The 19,606-nt window shown below is 41.6% G+C and overlaps 1 protein-coding gene across 3 annotated transcripts in view; it reads right to left on the bottom strand.

The window, feature by feature from the left end:
• The window catches only part of RFX4 (regulatory factor X4), a 351,260-nt gene that overhangs the window by 130,928 nt on the left and 200,726 nt on the right, over positions 1 to 19,606 (bottom strand). For all 3 annotated transcript variants that reach the window (XM_078654089.1, XM_078654097.1, XM_078654104.1), the window contains one exon: positions 1,874 to 2,018. In XM_078654089.1, coding sequence (XP_078510215.1) covers positions 1,874 to 2,018 — 145 coding nt within the window. The remainder of the gene's footprint in view (positions 1 to 1,873; positions 2,019 to 19,606) is intronic.

Here is a 19,606-nt window from a genome sequence, read left to right as displayed (position 1 = left end):
ACGGAGTCGGCCTATTAGCTCGCGACATACTGGTACTATACACCGCCGCGCGTTGCATCCTGGGACAGGGCTAAATCCAGTCTTTGCTGGAGAGTGTGCGGTATGTCGGGCACTCTCCTGCACTTGTTATGGCACTGCCCTAAGCTAGAGCGATATTGGAAAACAGTTCTTGATGAACTAGATGCTGCGTTCCAGATCACATTGCCTAGGCTACCCGAGCATACACTACTAGGCCTCCCACACCCTGCTTGCTTCCCTCTTCGCACACTGCTAGGGCGACAAATTGAGCTAGGCTTGCTGACTGCGCGACAGGCTCTGCTGAGGCGCTGGGGCTCCCCGGACGTCCCGGATGTGCGTGACTGGTTGATGCGCCTGTGGCATGTCTTGGCGATGGAACGTCTCTCCCTGAATGTGGATGGTAGAGGGTCCGAATATGCTTCCCTGTGGGCTCCGTTTCTGAGTCTTCTATCTAAGGAAATCAGAGAAGTTACATGCCCAAAGTATCTGCAAATCTTGCAACTTATTCCTCTGGATCCGATGGGGCCTGTTCCAGGGCTCTAACCTCTGGGGCTGGGGCTGGGTCTGCTTGGCTCGGAGTGGTGGGTGTGAGGCACGAACCTGAGTTGATGGTTGATGCGGAGTGGGGAGGGAGGGTGGGGGGAGATGGGGGGGTCCGTCTAGGAGGGTTGGGAAGGGGGGGTGTGGGATGTGTTCTTCGTTTTCTTTCATTGTTCTGGCTGGTTTTCTTTTCTACGAAAATTGCGGACTCTGCTCTGCCGGTGGGGAATGCCTATGGTTTTTACTACGCTGGATCGCCCTCCGGGCTGTAGGTCCGAATGCTGTGTTTAAACTCTGCTTGTTTACGCCCTGTCGGCGAGTCGATGTAGGCAGCTGGGCTGTGTGTGAAGCTAACCTGCCGCATAATAAAAAGTTTGATTCTAAATACCTACATCAAACGTACTACATGCCAGCAAAACTCCATAAATATGGGCTGCGAACAGAAGCATGATGTCATAGGTGTGGGGAGGAGGGGGCTGACTTTATCCACCTTGCATGGAACTGTACAAAGATACGTGATTATTGGGAAGAAGTAACTTTGGTCCTTAAAGTGATGGTTGGAGAGGACATTGATTGCACTATAAAACTCTGCCTATTAGGGCTGATACCAAATGTAAGAGCGTTGAAGCGTACATTTTGTGTGATAGCGTTATTACTAGCAAAACGTTTAATATCGAAATATTGGTGTAGTGCTGGTGTCCCCAGCATTAAACAATGGATGAGTGACATGACGTCTTGTAGAGATAAATTAATGACATATGAAGAAGAGCTACCAACCAGATCTCGACCAAAAGACTATTGGGATTTTTTTTACAGAATATGTAAGTAGTACTGCAATCACATAGCAATTATAATCGATAATGTTTGTATCTACCTTCTACTAAATAACGATATGACGCTGCAAATTACCCTTTTATGTACCTGATAGGTGTAATATACCTGGAAAACTTACACATGGATGATGAATGCGGAAATGTAATGGTCTGACTTGTTGGTTACTATGTATGTTTTTTTTTGTTATTGCTGAAAAACTCAATAAATAGAATTTAAAAAAATATTCCCTTTCTAGAGCATGTCTGCCGTGTACAAAGGTTGCCCTGCCTAGATGATTCTTTTATTCTGACCCTTTGCCTAGAATAGAACTCCCTGGAATTCTTGAAAAGGCTGTACGACCATCTATTCCCTCAAGCGTATCATTTGTACTCCTTTCATCACCTCATTTCAATGTCCCCTCCCTGGAAAACTGAAATTAAAAAATAAAACGACACACGCAGATCAGGCAAAGGGTGCGCGCGCAGCCGGCGGATGTGCTCACATCGTATGATGAGCTTCCGGTGCTCCTCCTGCGAATCTTCCATGGTGTACAGCGTCTGCTTGGTGATGCTGTTCAGATCCACATTCCTCCAGTCTTCCAGCATCTGAAAGGTGATGTCTGCGCTGTGAATGACCGTCCTGGAAGCCTGCGGTGAAAGTAAATCTCTTCAATTACTTTACTGGGCACACCACCGAGAAAGGCCTTTATTTCATCTCCGTTTATAAGGGCAATCGTGGCGTTGGGAGGAATTTTCATTGCCAAAATCACACAGTCAAACTGGGCCTCCGCCTAAACTGGGAAACAAACTCATGGAAAAACCGTTAAAACTTTATAAGTGCACTGTCTTTCCCCGGAGAGAGAAACTTTGGATTATGTTAAACGGTACCAATGTTCTTGGCCTCCAATACTGTTCCTTGGCTATGTATGAAATTTATAGTTTTGTTTTTAAGACTTTTGTCTCATGTCACCAACTGGGCATCATTATGAGTGACCCCTGCTGGATGCAATAATTATTGCACCGTGTAAAACTGTGTTTCGGACAATAACATGCTAATTTTGGTACTTATTGTAACAAAATATTAGTGGCCCCGGAAATACCAGGCCTTGCCCCCTTGTTACCTTCTGGTAAGTTTTACCTTCTGAAATTTAAAGAAGGGACACACTTTATCGGACCAGGCAGTTACCAGTTGCAATAAACATCGCACAACTTATAACTTTGATCCCTACGCAAACACACAATTTAACAGCTTATCTGTACCCAGGTCCACTGTTGTTGTCACAGAGCATTATGGTCTATTAATATTAAAGTCTATTCCTTGCAAAGGGGCATCTGAAAATAGTTCTCATGTGGACCAGGAGCTTATTTTCGTCAAAAGAGAGATAGGCGTGCTATGATTTTCACTGAATTAGTGTGTACAATAACATAGACCTAATTTAGGGCTCTTGTGTAGCGCTTTGTAAGCTATTCAATTCGTGAACAAATATAGACAGAGCTCTGAATTCTATTTTGTAAGGACAAACAGTTTGTTTGATGTAGAGCTGCGAAGCAAAACCAGGTATGACCATCCAGGGGCAACTTAAAAGAAATGTACACATCCCAGTTGGTGTTAAAACCCCGGAGGGGGGTATTACGTGGGAACGTGTGCTGTCAGTGTATACAGCGCTACCTATAAAACATTCAGATGCTGTGCTTTTCACTTCAAGGCCATTCGTTAGGTATTTCCTGAGGCCAGGCTTAAGCCAGGGCAGAAATGCAGCACACTCCTTCCTAAATTAATTACCTTCGGACACCTCTTGTCAGAATCACAAAAGTATTTAAATAAATACAAGTGTATAAACATACCAATATGATTCAAACAAAAAACACTTTCAAGGAGCCGTAAAATGTGTGCTTGCCACCTATTGCTTTGATTTTACAAAGTGCCTGGAAGAGGGGAACTTAGAGAAGCATGAAAAACATCATCAGTATCTCATGAAAATACCACTTTGCCATTTTTTGGGCTGCTGAAATAATCCTTCTGTCACCGTCAGTACTCGTAAGTCGTAGACCCAAAGACAGTACCGCTATAGACTAGAGGTATTTAATGCTCGTAAGTTAGGCAAATACAGGCAAAGTGTCAAAAGATTGCAATTTACACTTATCTCTGGGGTTACAGGAAGGAGACAGATAATACTTCCAGCTCGAATGTGGACTATGGGGAAGGAAGTGACGCCCAGCTCCTTGTTAAAAGGCAAAGAAGGAGAGCGTCCAAATACCAGCTCGAAGTTTGGGAAAAGCTCCCTTCAACAAGGACAACTCAATGGCCTCCTTGGAGGAATCCAGGGAAATCACAGGAGAGTTCTGATTGGATGAGAGTTCTGATTGGATTTCATCTGTGTTTCTCCCTGTAGAATTCAGACATTAGGATGCAGTGATGGACTGTTCAGGCTGTGCCAGTCAAGCATCTCTGAGAAAGAGGGCACTAACTGTCAGTAAAAGATAATTTCCACAACTTTTAAGTATGTAATAATGGTGCATTTGGCCGGACAGGATGAGATTGACACATCATCTGCTGCTGCTCAGCTCTTCCTAAGGTGTTCATTATGAAGTCCAGCACACCAACCAACATTTAATACTAAGTATATTAGACACCAAAACCCATTTTATTTAGCTTTTTAGAACTAAAAGACTCAAAAAAGAGTGAACAGGCCCTAGTAGCATTATTGAAAATGTTAGAGGCAACACGCCTTGACTAGCAGTCAATTATTGCATAATAGTGTCCTCTAGCGTCTTATAATGCCATGTTGATGCTTTGCCTTTTGTGACCCAAAGTCTGGTGTCCTTGTGTTCTGTGGTTCTTCTATTAAGTAAGGCATACAGCTATAATTAAAAAAAAGGGTCAGGTGCCTGATTCCACGGTAAATACAGCACATTAAGACCATTTTCTGAATAAGAACATAAGTTACTTACCTGTAAACTGGTTTCTCCAGTATTGGTGTCTTTCATAGATTCACATGCTTGAATCATTCCCCATCGTCGAAGTGGGAGTCCAACGGTACATAAAATAGCTATATATATATATATATATATATATATATATATATATATATATATATATATATATATATATATATATATATATATATATAGTAAACAATAGCATAGCAAAAAAATTCCATAGGAAGTATTGTAACATAGAAATCAATAGGAAAAAACTTGTCACTTTATTAGCTTGTCCAAGTCATTAGATATAGTCCAAACTCCAGCCATTCAGGCGTCAGCATCCTTTAAGACCACCTCCACAGAGGCTCAGAACCTCAGATTTTCTAGCACGAGAGTGACATAAGAGCCAAGTAAACGAGGGGAGCCTCTGAGCGGAGGTGGGTGGGTCGCAGGTGAATCTATGAAAGACACTAATACTGGAAAACCACAGTTTACAGGTAAGTAACGTATGTTCTTCTCCAGTATTGGGGTGTCTTTCATAGATTCACATGCGTGAATCAAAGTAGATAGCAGTAATTCCAGAATTGTACAAAGCAAGTAATATATCATCATAGTAACATATATATATATATATGTATGTATGTATCAGGCGGGCAACTAGAGCCAAATTTCGGGGGGGGGAGGGGGGGGGCTGGCAAATGTTTCGGGGGGGCTAATTCTTCCAAACCTAGACAGAGTGGCTGAAAGAAGGGGCGAACACACACCAAAAGCCTCATTTACACGTAAATGGTCTTTAAAAGACCTGTTAAGTACTCGGGTGCGGCTGCAATTAAATTGCTGCCAGCCCGCGAAGCTGTCTCCGGCCGGGCTGACACACACGACGGGGGGGGGTGCCTGGTATGTATGTATATATATATATATATACATTCTGTGTAGGAGGAGGGAAGAAACAGAGGCTCACCTTATTAAAAAAAATTACGTAGCACTGTTTGCCCCACGGCTGTGTCCGTATTGTCTGCAGCTTCCAGACAGTAGTGCTTGGTAAAGGTCTGTCTGCTGGACCATGTTGCAGCTCTACAAATTTGGTGAAGAGGCACACCAGCAAAGAGTGCAGTAAAAGAGGAGACTGCTCTGGTAGAGTGTGTCTTGACCCTTGTTTGAAGTGTCTTTTCTGCTTGAAATTGTACTAGATATCCATCGTGCGATAGTCTGTTTGGTTACTGGATGTCCCTTACGCATCCTGCCGTAAGCAACAAACAGTTAATCAGATTTCTGAACACTGGCTGTTTTTTGCAGATAACATTTTAAACACCTCTTATTTATTTATTTTATTTTTAAAGTTTTATATAGCGCGAACAAGACCCTTACGGGTATCGGAGCACTTTACAGTACATATGTATAGGTATAACAGATCGATAAAAATAAGCAGAACCAAAAGAAAACCAGGAGAATTACAATCGGAGTAGGGGCATATCAAAACAATAAAAAATAGGCAGGACAGTAAGAGTAAAGTCAGAATGCTTAGTACAAAAACAAAGGAATAACTCAGACATTGCTTTAAGTAGCTCTTAACATTTAAACAGTGTAAAGTCTTTTCCAGCCGGCGACTGTGGATTCGGGAAAATGTCTTTAAGATAACCGGCTCATATAAGCGGAAATCAGACGGCACTTTAGGGAAAAATTCCGGGTTAGTGCGGAGCACCACTGAGTCTTTGGTGAATTGAAGAAAAGGTGGTTTAAGAGTAAAAGCCTGTATGTTGCTGACTCGTCAAGCAGAAGTAAGAGCTATAAGCAATGAAGTTTTCCAAGAGATGAATTTGAGATCAGCCTTATGAATGGGCTTCAATGGCGACTTCATGAGTAGAGCCAACACAATGTTCAGATGCCAAGATGGAGGCGGGTGTCCAATTGGTGGGAACATTCTAAATAAGCCCTCAAAAAATTGTTTCATTGTTCTTGAATAATAAAGAGTGTTGGAACCATCCTGTCGAAATCTGGAAATTGCGGCCAGAAAAGAGTCGCGTGTGATAGCTCAGATTTTGCTAATTGTAAGGGAAAAAAAGGCAAAAGATGCTCTGGCGTAAAATGAACCGGATGAACATTTGAAGCTTCACACCAAAGACAAAACCGTTTCCACTTAAGTTTGTAGGTCTTGATAGTGGAAGGTGGCCTGGCGTTAGCAAGGACCTCCCTGCAGTCCGAAGGGATCATTAAGTTGGCAAACTCATAGTGTTCAGGCGCCTGGCCTCCAATCTCAGAGATGTTGGATTCGGATGGCCGACCTGTCGTTGGTCAGTCGTCAGAAGATCCGGAATTGGACGAAGCACTAACTGATCGCCCTCTTACAGAAGGAGTAGTTCTGAAAACCAAATCTGGCGAGGCCATCTGGGGGCAATAAGAAGAATGCGACATGGTTCTCGCCACATTTTCCGAAGCACTCTTGGGACTAGAGGAATTGGTGGATAAGCGGAAGCATACAATTTTGACCAGTTTATCAAAAAGGCATTCCCGTACGACCTTGGTTGGGGAAGCCAACTTGCGTAGAATGGGCATTTGCAGTTCTGTCTGGTCGCAAATAAATCCAGATTGGGCCATCCACACAGCTGAAAGATGTGGTCCATTGTTGGTTGATGAAGTTCCCACTCGTCGTTGGACGAGATTGACCTAATAAGGGAGTCCGCTAGAATGTTGGACACTCTCGGAACATGAACTGCTGTTAAAGTTATTTGATGATGAATCGCCCAATTCCAAATTTGCTGAGCTTGTAGGGACAGCAAAGTGCACTTGTGCCTACTTGTTTGTTCACATAATGCATGCTTGTCATGTTGTCCATCCAGATCAACACTGAAGCTCCCTGAAGGAGGGTGCGAAAAGATTTCAGCACCAGGAATATCGCCTATAGTTCCAAGAGGTTTATGAGCCAAGTTTGTTACTGGGCATCCCATTTTCCCTTGACTGTGAGACCCTGAAGATGCGTGCCCATTCCTCAAGGGAAGAGTCTGTTGTAAGGATGAAACTTGGAGCGGTGAAAAAACCTCTAAACTAACCCTTTTAATTTAGCTACTGGCTATAGGCTCTCATAAGTAGACATATCCCCAAAGAAGAGAAAGTACATTTCTACAAACTAGATAGTTCATACAAAAATATTTTATAACTGATAAAAATGCATATTTTTTGTGTATATATTTTTTTATCTTTTTAATATATGTATGTTTTTCACATTTATATTTGTTTTGTCACACTTAAATTAACATACATGTATTTACAATTTTTGATGTAGACATTGACTTAAAAACACAATTTAAACAATTGTTTATAGCCCCACAAAAACACCCATCAACACTACACTCACACCTCTCAAAAATGCTGCATTCACACTACCATTCACACAACATGAACAGTGCCACAAAAAGAAAGAAATTTTAGAACATATATGGGATCCTATTTCCTTCTGCCAGAGACAAAAGAAAGATTTGATTCCTTTCTATGGTGGTTACACTTCCAATTATTTTCTTGTTTGGTGTCTCTGGTAGGATTCCCTTGTGTCGAGAAAGGTCTATGCACGTTTCGGTGGATATTGTATTAGAGCCACCTTTATCAGGACCAAAAAAAGTGTTCGTTCAAAGTCAGGCTGACACGTGGACTGTGGGGTTATCTGAAATAATCCTGATATGGTCTTCTCCAAAAGTCGCAACTATCTCACATGTGGTGAGAGGTGCATATTAGACCTAGTTTTTAAAACAGCTTCCAAATTTTAGGCCGATTTTCAGATTACTTAATGGAGAGTTTCGCCTCTGAAATAAAAATATCTTTCTCATCCTAAAAAGTTGTGGGTGTCACTGACTCCAATGTATTTTTGTTCCTCGTAGCAATTTGCATTGATGTGTTTTCACCTGTCTCGTCCGCCAGCGCTTTCCCAAGGGATGTCTTGGGGCGTCCACTATGAAGGAGCGGCCTGCTGAAATGTTTGGCATGTGAGTCCACCATAGCAACGCTTTCTGCAACCGAGATGTGATGGTGACTACATGGTCGAAGGACCCTGAGACCTGTTGCCATTGTTTGTCGATTTCCTCCTGTAAGGGTCTCATTTTGAGATGACAGTTGGGGATTAGATGGATGAATGAAGATAGCATCCCCAGAAGCGACTTGAACTGTCGAACAGAAACAGACTTTCTTGCACGTAGAAGAGAAGCCAGTTTGGAAATTCGCTGCTGTCTTTCGTTTGATACATACGCCTTTGCCGTTTGAGTATTTATCATGGCTCCCACGAACCTCCGCACTTGAGAGGGGTTGCAGTGGGTCTTTTTCAGAATTATGGACAGGCCTAGTGACTGAAAGAGAGATCGGCATATTTGAGTATGTCTGGTTGCAACTGTAAACGACTGCGCCTTTATGAGGTAGTCGTCGAGATAAGGAAATATTCGGCTTGACGAAGGTGTGCTGCCACCGGTACTAAGACCTTGGTGAGTACTCGGGGCGCAGAGCGGAGACCAAAGGGGAGGACTTTGAATTGGAAATCTCTGCCAGCCACTCTGAAGCGCAGGAATTTCCTGTGTCTGGGTAGGATGGGGACATGAAAATAGGTATCTTGAAGGTCCAGTGTTGTCATGTAATCCCCTTGAGATAGTAATTGAAGTACTTCTTGGAGAGACAACTTCCAAAATTATTGTTTTTTGAGGAACTTGTTGAGGGAATGACGGTCCAGAATGGGGCACCAATCCCCCAATTTTGTCTTGATGAGGAAGAATCTTGAACCACTTCGATCGCTCCTTTTTTTAACATGACTTTGATTTGGCTTAAAAGTTCCTTCAGATGGGCCAGAGGAGGACCTCTGGGAGGAGAATTTTAGGGAAATTTTACAAACTCTAGGGTGTATCCTCTGGATACTATGTCCAAAACCCATCGATCTGTAGTAATGGCAGGCTAGTTTGAGAGGAAATGGGAGATTTGCCCTCCAACTTTGGTTTGATTGATGGGTAGAGTGGTCGGCAGGTGGCAGTTGTCGCTGCTTTTTTGAAGAATCTCTGCCTTTGTTGGCAGATTTTCCTCTGTACTGCTTATACGAGGCAGCTGGTGGCTGATGGTAAGACTGCTGTTGCTGGGGAGAAGAGTAACGCTGTTGTCCCTGATAAGACTGGTACTGCCTGTTCCGATTGTAGCCTCCTCGAAAGGAATAGTAGGAACCACGACCCCTCGCACCTCGAAAAGGCTGCTTCTTAAATTGTAAAGTGCCCAGAGCACGTGCGGTGTTGGTATCTTTTTTAATTGCTTGAAGGGCGTCGTCTATATGCTGCCCAAAAAGTGATTCGCCATCAAAAGGCATATCGATAATTTTAGTTTGGACTTCCTGTCGAAAGGAATTAGCTCTTAACCAGCCCTGCCTTCGGAGGATTGCTGCCCCTGCCAGTTGGCAAAAACCCGTGAAAGAGACATCCACTGCGCAGTGAATGATCTCAGCAGAGATCCGCTCACCCTCCTGGAGAATCTAGCTTAGATTTTAGATTATCCAGGCAACATGTCGATAAAAGGCGAAATGTCCTACCACATTTGCCTGTCATAACGGCCTAGGATAGCAAGGGAAATAGCCGCCCGGACAGTAGTTGCCGCCATGGTGGAAAAATGTTTCCGCATAGAGTCAAGGCGTCTGCCCTCTCGATCAGGAAGAGCCAACAAAGGAGACGAGGGATTCCTGGCACGACGTTGTGCCGCCTGAGAAATAACCGAGTCCGGCTTCGGTTGACCAATTAAACAGGCTGGTGAATTGTCTTGTGCCTTGTATTTTTTATCCAAGCGTGGCAAGACTCCAGGAATGGAGGTAGGGGCCTTCATGACCTTCAAACCCTCCTGCCAGATGAAATAAATTATAGGTATAGCCCTAACTTGTTTCTGTGGCTGATTTTTGAAATCGTATAGAAAACAATCTCGTCCTTGGAGGCCATAGGGAGATGGAATCTCTTGGCCGCTCTGTCCATGAGGACATGAAATCCAACTATATCCACAGGTGGAGAGTCAACAGGAGTTGGAGTGGTAGGCGACGAAGTCTGGATTTGGTAATTGTCTCACTCAGTAAGTAGGGATCTATCATCTAACTCCCCCTCTTCTCTGTCCTCCTCAGTGGTATGTCCCCTATGTTGTGAGAAGTAGATGCCACCGGTGAAACCAGAGGGGGCTGCCCATTAACTGAAGAATACGGAGGAATAGGCGTCTGAGGGATCGATGAAGCTGGCTCTGAAGGAGGAAAACGGCAGTAGCAGTCGTCAAACATATGTTGCTGATTAGAAATGAGTGACGAAGGTATCTGTGCATTCGGATTCTCAGGCTGCGATTTAATATTTGGCTCTGAGTAATAGTCATACTCTTGGTCATCATCAATATCCTGGCACTTGATGAGAAGCTCTGAAGGACTATGAGCAGCTTGAAATCTATCATCCTCCTCTGAATCCTCCTCATCCGCCCCATAATCAAACAATTGCACAGGAAGATTAGGAGAAGCTTGGATTGGCAATAAAACGTCCATTGAAAACTGTCTACGCTGAAGCAAAGAGACCTTTTTTGGTTCTGAGGGAGGCAAAAGGGCTGCTGAAGGCTTCAACGGCACTAGAGGCATAAAACCTGGAGGTGATACCAGAGATTCCACCGACGAAGCTGCAGCCGTTGACGAGAGACATATCTGTACCTCAGTTTGTAAAGACTTCATTACCGTGGACGAACCAACCGTCAGCGAAGGGACCGTCTATGAAGCAGGCGTTGATGAGGCCGGCGTTGATGAGGCAAGCGTCAGCGGAACCGATTGATCCTTAGAGGGTCTCGTTGACTAAGAAGCGTCCGTCGACGAATGCTTCGCTTTTTCATCATCGACGAAGAGAGAGAGGTTGTAGTTGACTTAGGCCTCACCGTCACTGAGACAAGCGTCGACGGAGACGACGCAGACGACATCACCATAACAGGTTTAGGCGACGAGAAGGTAGCAATTGTTGTTGTAGTTGTGATGAAGGAGGACTTTGTCGAAGGATGAAGCTCGTCGACGAGATGCCAGTTTTCTGTGGAAAAATGTTTTCAGGCAGAGATTTTGAAGCCTGAAACTTAGATCTTGGAGGCGTAGAAGGTGGAGATTGACCCTTAGGGAGAGCTGGAGTCCCTTTTGACGAGGAAGGCACGTTTATAAGAGTGGTGTTTCTTCAATACCTTAACCTTAGGAGAAGTCATCTCCCTCTCACTATCCCTTTTCTTAGAGGCAACAGTCTTAAGAGCTGAATCACTATCAACATCATATAATGGGTCATCCTTCATTTTTAGCTTCTGTAGCCACAGAAGTAGACGTCCTTCTCTGTCTCTTAAGGTCTTTTGAGGAAAAGTCCGGCATATTTTACAATCTCTCACCTGATGGTCAGGATGTAAGCAGTAGATACACTTTTTGTGTGGGTCTTCAGAATGAAGTCGCAATTTACCGCAGGACTCACCGTGTCTGAAGAGTGATCTCTTTGTAGTAGACATTGTAGTGAAGATATTAGTAGAAATCCTAAAGAGAAAGTTGAAGTACTGAGCAGAGCTCAGGGAGACTCCCTTCACACGACGTGCAGTACATAATCTGAGGTTCTGAGCCTCTGGGGAAAGGTTCTAGAGGGTGCAGACGCCTGATTGGCTGGAGTTTGGACTATATCTAATGACTTGAACGAGCTAATAAAGTGACACGTTTTTTCCTTCTGATAGCTATGTTACAATACTTCCTATGGAATTCTTTTGCTATGCTATTGGTATACTATGTATATATGTATATATATATATATATATTGTTATTTTATGTACAGTGGCGCTCCCACTTCGACGACGGGGAATGATTCAAGCATGTGAATCTATGAAAGCCACCCCAATACTGGAGAAGCAAGAGTTTCTGTCAGCAATTTCCCAGAGCTCTCACTCCAAACTAATGAATAAATGAATGAAAAAGACAGAGATGGCCCTGCTGTTCAGAAAGTTCGCCCAGGCACTTTAATGTACACACAGAAATTCGGGTTTATTACAAAAAAAGAGACTGGGTTTTGCGGTCTTTTTAGTGATTCAATGAGTATTCAAAATAGAGTAATTAAGGGCTTCAAATATATATTTATTTTTTCAAAAATGAACATCATGGGCCAACGTGTTTTACGACACACGATAATAGTCGCTTCATCAGGGCTAATACGAAATAACGATGCAAAATTAGTAGTATGCATGAAAGATTATGCTCTTTTGCAAACATTATAAGTGAAATACAGTTCTTGGTTCCATAAGACATATGATTAAATAACGAGTTTTACAAGATCTGAAGTAAACCATACTTGTAGTATTTCCAGTCAAAAGCTGTGCACTAAATCAATAATCATGGCATGATAACCACTGGGTGCAATTCTACGGGCTGTTTACAGACTCCTGCAGAATTGCACTCAGCAATTTGCAATACATAACACGTGTATTTGTAAAGCACATGTATCACCCAAGGGTATCAAGGCACTCAATAACAGATGTTTATTGTTACCTAACAGTACTCATTTTGTCGACCTCAGATGGACGAAAGGCTGAGTAGACCTGCCGGGATTTGAACCTGTGACCATGAGGTCGAACACTAGCCCCTATAGTGGACACATTAGTCCATTGAGCCACCAGACCCGCCCCGGAGCATTATCTTTTGTGCATACCATGAATATTGTATCGTTTTCACATATTGGCCCTGATGAAGCTGAGGTTCTGTGAATTCTGAACCCTTGGGTTCCATTTTGTGCATGGTAGCCATTTTGTGGTTGCCCTCACATAGGCCTATGACTGTGGCTGAACAAGTCTTTCAAGGACATGTACACCTTAGCTCAAATTCGTGCTGACTCCTGTTTGACCTGAGTGAACTGACCCTGTTGCCTGAAGCTGACCTTGTTAAACCAGTTCCTGCCCTTTAGCTGATCAAGATTGAGGATCAAAGTACAGGACATTGTAGAGTTTGGTATGCACACACACACACCCCTTAGCCTGCTTCTTATCTGTTTTTGTTCCTTCTTTTATGGTCTGTTTATGATATGGGTTGTGGTCCTTTTATTATGGGTTTGTCCGGCTTGTGTAAGAAGGAATGTTAGGCATTTTGCATGCTTGCAAAAGCTAGGACTGCCCCTTACTTGTATGCTGAAGTTTGCATATAAAAGGCCTCTGTTTTCTGTATTCCTCAGACTACCTCATTCAGTTGCTACGGCTTCTGTGTGACGTGGCCTCACTTATTAAATTTAATAAAGATGTCTTTTTATATTTTCAGCTTCTGTGCCAAGTTCTTTTTATTAGTAAGTATTCCCTGAGAATGAAGATTACAGTTCTTCAAATGGCGCGGCCAACGTGGGCTTCATCAGAGAAGTGACTTTCTGTGGGAGTGATCTGGTCAGAGGACTGAAATCTACTAAGGAGGACAGAACAGGATTCTACTAAGGAGGTACTCTGTGCACAGGGATTCTGGAGATTCTTTGATTCTGCAGCCCAGTATATTTCTGATCTTCCTGATTTTGATCCTCCACATGATGTCACTCCTGACTGAGAACCTTTTTGGCGTTAGTATTCTAAAAAAGACCGTTAGGTCATGTAGAACTTGACAGTTAGAATTTGGATAACCTTTTGATTAGTAAAAATAAGAAGTACAAGTGGGTCGCTCCCACGACTTTGTTTGGTTTCTTGGTTTTGATTTGGTTATTGCAATTACCAAAGCCGAAGGGTTTGGTTTCTTGGTTTTTGATTTGGTTATTGCAAATTACCAAAGCCGAGGGGCTCGTATATTTGCGAGTGTATTGGTAGAGATAACCCCTTGAAGTTTAAAGCTAGATTAGTGAGCTATAAAATGCCTAATCTTAGCAAATTTGGGACTGTAGCTTTGGAACTTTGGAATTTGTGTTGGCCAACTTTGGATTTGTATAGGTTTGGATATGCGAATTGCAATTTGTGTAGGCAGGTAATGAGGAGATATTTCTCCATTTGGTTTAGTTGAACGGTGCACGTACGAAAAGTACCTTAAGCATCACTTTGATTATAATACTTGCGTATTCCGCAGTATTTTTTGGCATGCCTGTTCTCAAGCTCACATGGAAAAATGTGTTGCTTTTTTGGAAGGTACCATAGTGTGATGTGAAGTAAATTAGCCGGCCCCCTAGCGGGAAATATCTAAATAGGTTTAGATTTACAAACATATTTCTTCCTTGGTGATTCTGTAATCCCCAGGGAATTAAAATATGACATAATGCATATAAGGATCCTTTGTTCTGCGCAATGTTATGAAGGAAGATATGCAGAGCGATTTTTTGGTGTTCTGCTAGCCAAAGCTAGTGAATTGAATGTATTTTCGCTTCTTGGACATACATCAGTCTGTTGGGCTGTTTTTGCAGTCTTTTGAAACAATATTGAGAAGCGTTTCTTGTAAATATGACTTACAACTAGTATTTACAAATGGTTTGGTTTAAGTACAGTCTGTGGGCTGTCCTTGGTTTCTGTCCTGAGTATTGATTTGTGGGTTAAATGTGTGTTTAAATGTCTATGTGGGTTTCCCATTAGTGCAACTTCTGTAAGTACATAGCGATGGCGCTATTCACGAGATGCATGGCTAAAGCGCGCTGTATTGTGTGTCCTGAGTGTTTTGACCCCTTTCTGTTTATGTCTGAAATGAGCTCAAAGTCTGTTTGTGGTTTTTCTTGAAGTTTTCAGTCTATTAAGCAACATTTTGTAAGCATATTCTTGGGTCTGTTGCTAAATAAAATTGTCCTTTTTAGAAAGAAAAAAATGGCGCAAACATTTTGTCATGTTTCAAGTTAGGCGTCTGTGCTTCGGCTTATAAATGAATGCGTCTAAAAATGATAGGCAAGGGATGCAGATTGCTCTTATATGAGGAATTATCAAAAATAATTGGGTTTATTAAAAATAATGATTAATTATGAAAAATAAATATTAAAAATAAGTGCTACAAAATTCGTTTTTTACTATTCATGGAGCTTAATGCTCATACTGTGACCTCCTAGCATTATAATTTAATTTGAGTTGTGTTGCACTGCATAGTGAGGACATTAGCATATGACATCTTACCTAGCGCAGGCGTAAAAAACTCATTTTTCTAAGGATTTACACGAGATATGTCTAATGTCTAATATCTGTAATTTGTAAAGAACATTCGGAGGATGATTAATATGTATCACAAGTATAGGATATTTATTTTAAGTGCCCCAAATATCAAAGTCGAATTTGGGTATTTTTGCCATTTAAAATAGCTTTAAAGTGCTTTTAGGCTTCAGTAAATGCATACATTTAGGTATAAAACACAAATTTACAGGTTGTTCCCATTTGGGGATGCTTTTAATGGCTCAGTCAGCCAATGTGCCTGGTGCAGAGGTTTGAGTTTAATATCAGGGTTGAAGGTTTTAACTCCAGCTGGACTTACTGAAATGTTTATCTATTTAAGGTTGCTGAAATGAGTACCATTGCATAGGGTAATAGCAAACATCTGTTCTAAAGATGGTATGTTATGTTATTATGTTGTGCAAATTATTCACACTAAATGTTGTTTAATAATCTGGAAACAGAGATCATTTTTTTAGCGCATAAAAAGGAGACATTATTTTTCAAAATAGAGTGAATTATTGCAGGTTAGGAGGAATTAGGAAGGCTTTCGTCTTTGTCAGCCTCAGAATGAGCAGAGGGTGGGGGCTGGAAGAAGCTGCAGCTGGCTCAAGTCGTGCTGAGATGCTATCTTTGGTGTCCCTGTAAACAATGGAAGGAGCCTGTCATGTTGACATTTGTAACCTTTTAAATTAGGGACTTGTCTCTGTGAAATGCAGAATGACCTTGCTAAACAGGCCTCTAAAAGGAAGGGTTTCTGGTTTCTCCACAAAATTAAAGAACTTAATTCCAAAGGGAAAATATGAAACAGGTTTCTTTGAAAGTCCCAACACATGCTAAATGCTCTGCAGAAATGATATATTTGTATCTCTGCCTCTAAAAAAATAATGTCTGCTAGTTGCTTTTATTTGACCGAAAATGAAGCATTGTATTAAGTCTTAGACAGAAAATAAGACGAAGCTTTTTATTGAAATTTTGAAGGCTACATGCCTAAGGGAGAACGATTTGTCAATTAAGAATTATTTTTTACAGTGGAAATTGTGGCCCAAAGATAACATGGAGTGTCAGTGAAAGAATTTTACTTTTGGAAAGTTAAAATGGCTTAATGTTGCAAGCTGACTGACAAGATGGTAACAGTTAAGTAATGGAAAATTATTTTTGTGTCTGTTCATGTGTATTATGTTTTGTCTTCTGATTAAAAGTTATAATTGATGTCTGTTTGTCATGAGAAATGTCTCTCTTTTGTGTGTTGTGTATTTTTTCATTTTGCTTCTGCTCACAGATCATTCATGGATTGTTCTGGGTGATTTTAAGGCTGACAAGACACGTGAGTTTGGTTGGTTGAAAAGAGATGTGTTTTTGCGTAATTTCTTTGAAAAGAAATGTTTGTGCATTTTACATATTCTTGCATTTTATCCTTTTATGAATTGTTCCTGCTGGTCCTGTGTGTCAGAAGTGACACACAGTAAGTTGCATTTGACAGCCAAATCTCCACAACCTGGTGATTTGCTGTCAAAAGGAGGGTGAGGATTTTAAACCCTGACAAATTAAGCAGGCCCGAATATTGCTAGTACATGACCTGGTGTTGTGCGTCACCGCTCATTTATATATGCTATTGTTTTGTCTAAGCTTTTTGTGCTTGATATACAGCAAGTATATCTGATGGCTTGGCATGTCTGTTTTGTGCGTTTTTTTGCATGTTTTTGTTTTATGTTGCTGCTTATGATACTATTACAAGTTTACCTGTGTTGTGAAGGGATATACATGACGATGTGTATCCTGCACAACAGTTAGGTAGATTTGTTTTGACACTAAATTTCACAGATAGACAGACAACACTTCATCAGTGTATGTCAAATTTGGCCATAATGGTATTTGAAGAAAAGTAAAATAAAAGAAATATACAGGACCAAAGTATGTCACATGCTGTTAGTCATGTACTGCCCCTCCCCTTAAGGAACAGGCAGCCCTACAATTATGTATCCTGAATTGGACGCAAGGATAAATTATAGATCTGTGACTTTTGTGCATGGTGACCTAATTTTTATATTACATTAGTCAGTTTTGTTCTGCTTCCTAAATAGTGTATGGCCTTGGACCATAAAGGAAACAAGGTTTACATTTTTTTCCCTGAAAAAGGAACTGGAACATTAGCGGAGATTACCGTATATGGTGTAGCGGCCAGCGGTAGAGTTAAATTTGAAAACTATTTTGACTTTTTGTGTATCACCCATACTCTTGGTATTGTGTCACAAACTTGACTATCACCTGAGTAATTTCTTGTTCTTCCTATAGATTTTTCTTTTGACATTTCTCCCCTGATTGATGTCACATTGTGCCTAGTAATTGGGGATTTTAGCTGTGTCCTAGTCCCATTTTCCCTTTTCCATATTCCTTTCACCAGTCAGCCCTTTTATTATTGTAGGTGTGTTGTTTAGGTTCACACTTCCAGATTGCAGTAATGTACTAGGAACCCCTATATTATGTATAATTCCCTTTTGTATGACTAGACTGTTTTTTAAAGAATTTTCTTTAGGCCTAACTCTATGTTTTTCAGTCTAACCGTCATGGTAGTGATGGACTGGTTAACTCACTCAATGCTATTATAAGACAAGTTTCCACATTTTGATTGTGTATTGCGTAGTGCACTTGGTGCACAGTTATTAAAAGGGAGGTATCTACATGTCCCTGATAATCTATATTATGCAATTTTTCTTTTGAGATGTTCTAGATAAGGAATTTAGGAATACCTAGACTTAATCATGTCGCTATCTACCCTTAGATGGTGGAGGATATGCTCTCACACGGAAACCCAATTGAAGAGCCTAGAGGCACTGTTTTGCCTACTGCCTTTGTCTTTGTATTGCCATTGAGAAATGATAGTGTATTCTAGACCAGAATTGTCCCATGGCATATGGCCACTCCTTTGAAGATGGCAGGCCTCCTGCTTGCAGTCCCCTTGTTATACAATGAACTGTTTAAAGCATCGCACTTGCTCCATCAGACGGCATTGGACATCACAGAACAATAATTTCAGTGCACAGAGCTAAAGAGAAGGATTCTTGTTGTTTGAGGCTTCAGTTTTCCACCCACCTGTCATGTGCTGGCAACCTCTGACAGTGTGCAGTCCCTTGAGCCCCTTGGCCCGAGTTTTGGGCACACAACCCCTTTTCCTTTGCTCCAACGGAAGTGCAGTGCACCGGAGGATCCAAGATTGGAAAAAGGCACTCCATTCTGGTGCCCATGAAAGAGCAGCCTGAGCGTTCTCTGACACTGAGTAAGGAGTGTTGGAGCCTGAGAATGTAGACCCGGATCTGCATAAGATGATCTGTGCCCTTGATCAATGAAGAGCACACTATCTGTAGTGCCTGCCGCAGAGAAGAGATATTGGTGCACTGCCTTGAGACATTGAGACTGTCAAATAAGCTGCGAGTGTTTGCCAGGAGGGCACTCCAACGGATACTGAGAAGGACCATTTTCATGAAAGGCCTGAACGAAGAGGCCCATGCAACAACTGGAGCAGATATGATGGACAATAGAAGCCTGCCAGAGAGGCTTTTGAACGGACTCTGAGCATAGTTGGTTTCACAAGTGGTTTCCGTGTGATTGCATAAAATGGGTTTGAGGAGACTGATCATTATTGTTTTACTGGCATTGTTTTAAAGTAGTATTCTGTTTAGTAAAAGCAGAATAAAGTCCATTCTCTGTGGAAGAGTATCCTTTTTCATCTGAGAGCATTAATAAGGATCGCCACTGTTTCACCTGAATATATAATAAGTTACTGAAGTGCATAGGAGCCATAAAAATTTTACTAGATAATTTTAGGATTTGCTTTCTGCTTAGAGTTGTGAAAAATTATAATTTTGTTTGTAATAGTGGTCATTACTTTCTCCTGTTGTCCATATGTTCTTAATAACATATTTTCTAGTATTTTTAAGCATGACGTTGTCTTATGTGGGTTGGATCATTTTCACTACCCAATTGACTTCTGCACCCACCTCCCAACCTATGTCTTTTCCTACTACTACTTCTTTGCATTCTTTTCATATCTTACCTGAACACGAGCAGATTAGAAGATCGGAATTTGTGAATAATTCCTTTGTACAGTTTCTGCATCAATACCAGTTAATAATGAACACCACTAATTGTTGGGTGTGTGGTCTTATGCCACATACTACAGATAGAGGTATTCCCTATTTGGTTCT

This window comes from Lissotriton helveticus, chromosome 1_1 (genome assembly GCF_964261635.1).
Source record: "Lissotriton helveticus chromosome 1_1, aLisHel1.1, whole genome shotgun sequence".
NCBI lineage: Eukaryota > Metazoa > Chordata > Amphibia > Caudata > Salamandridae > Lissotriton > Lissotriton helveticus.
The sequence above is the reverse complement of the archived record's forward strand: the minus strand, read 5'-3'. Positions and strand labels throughout refer to the sequence as shown.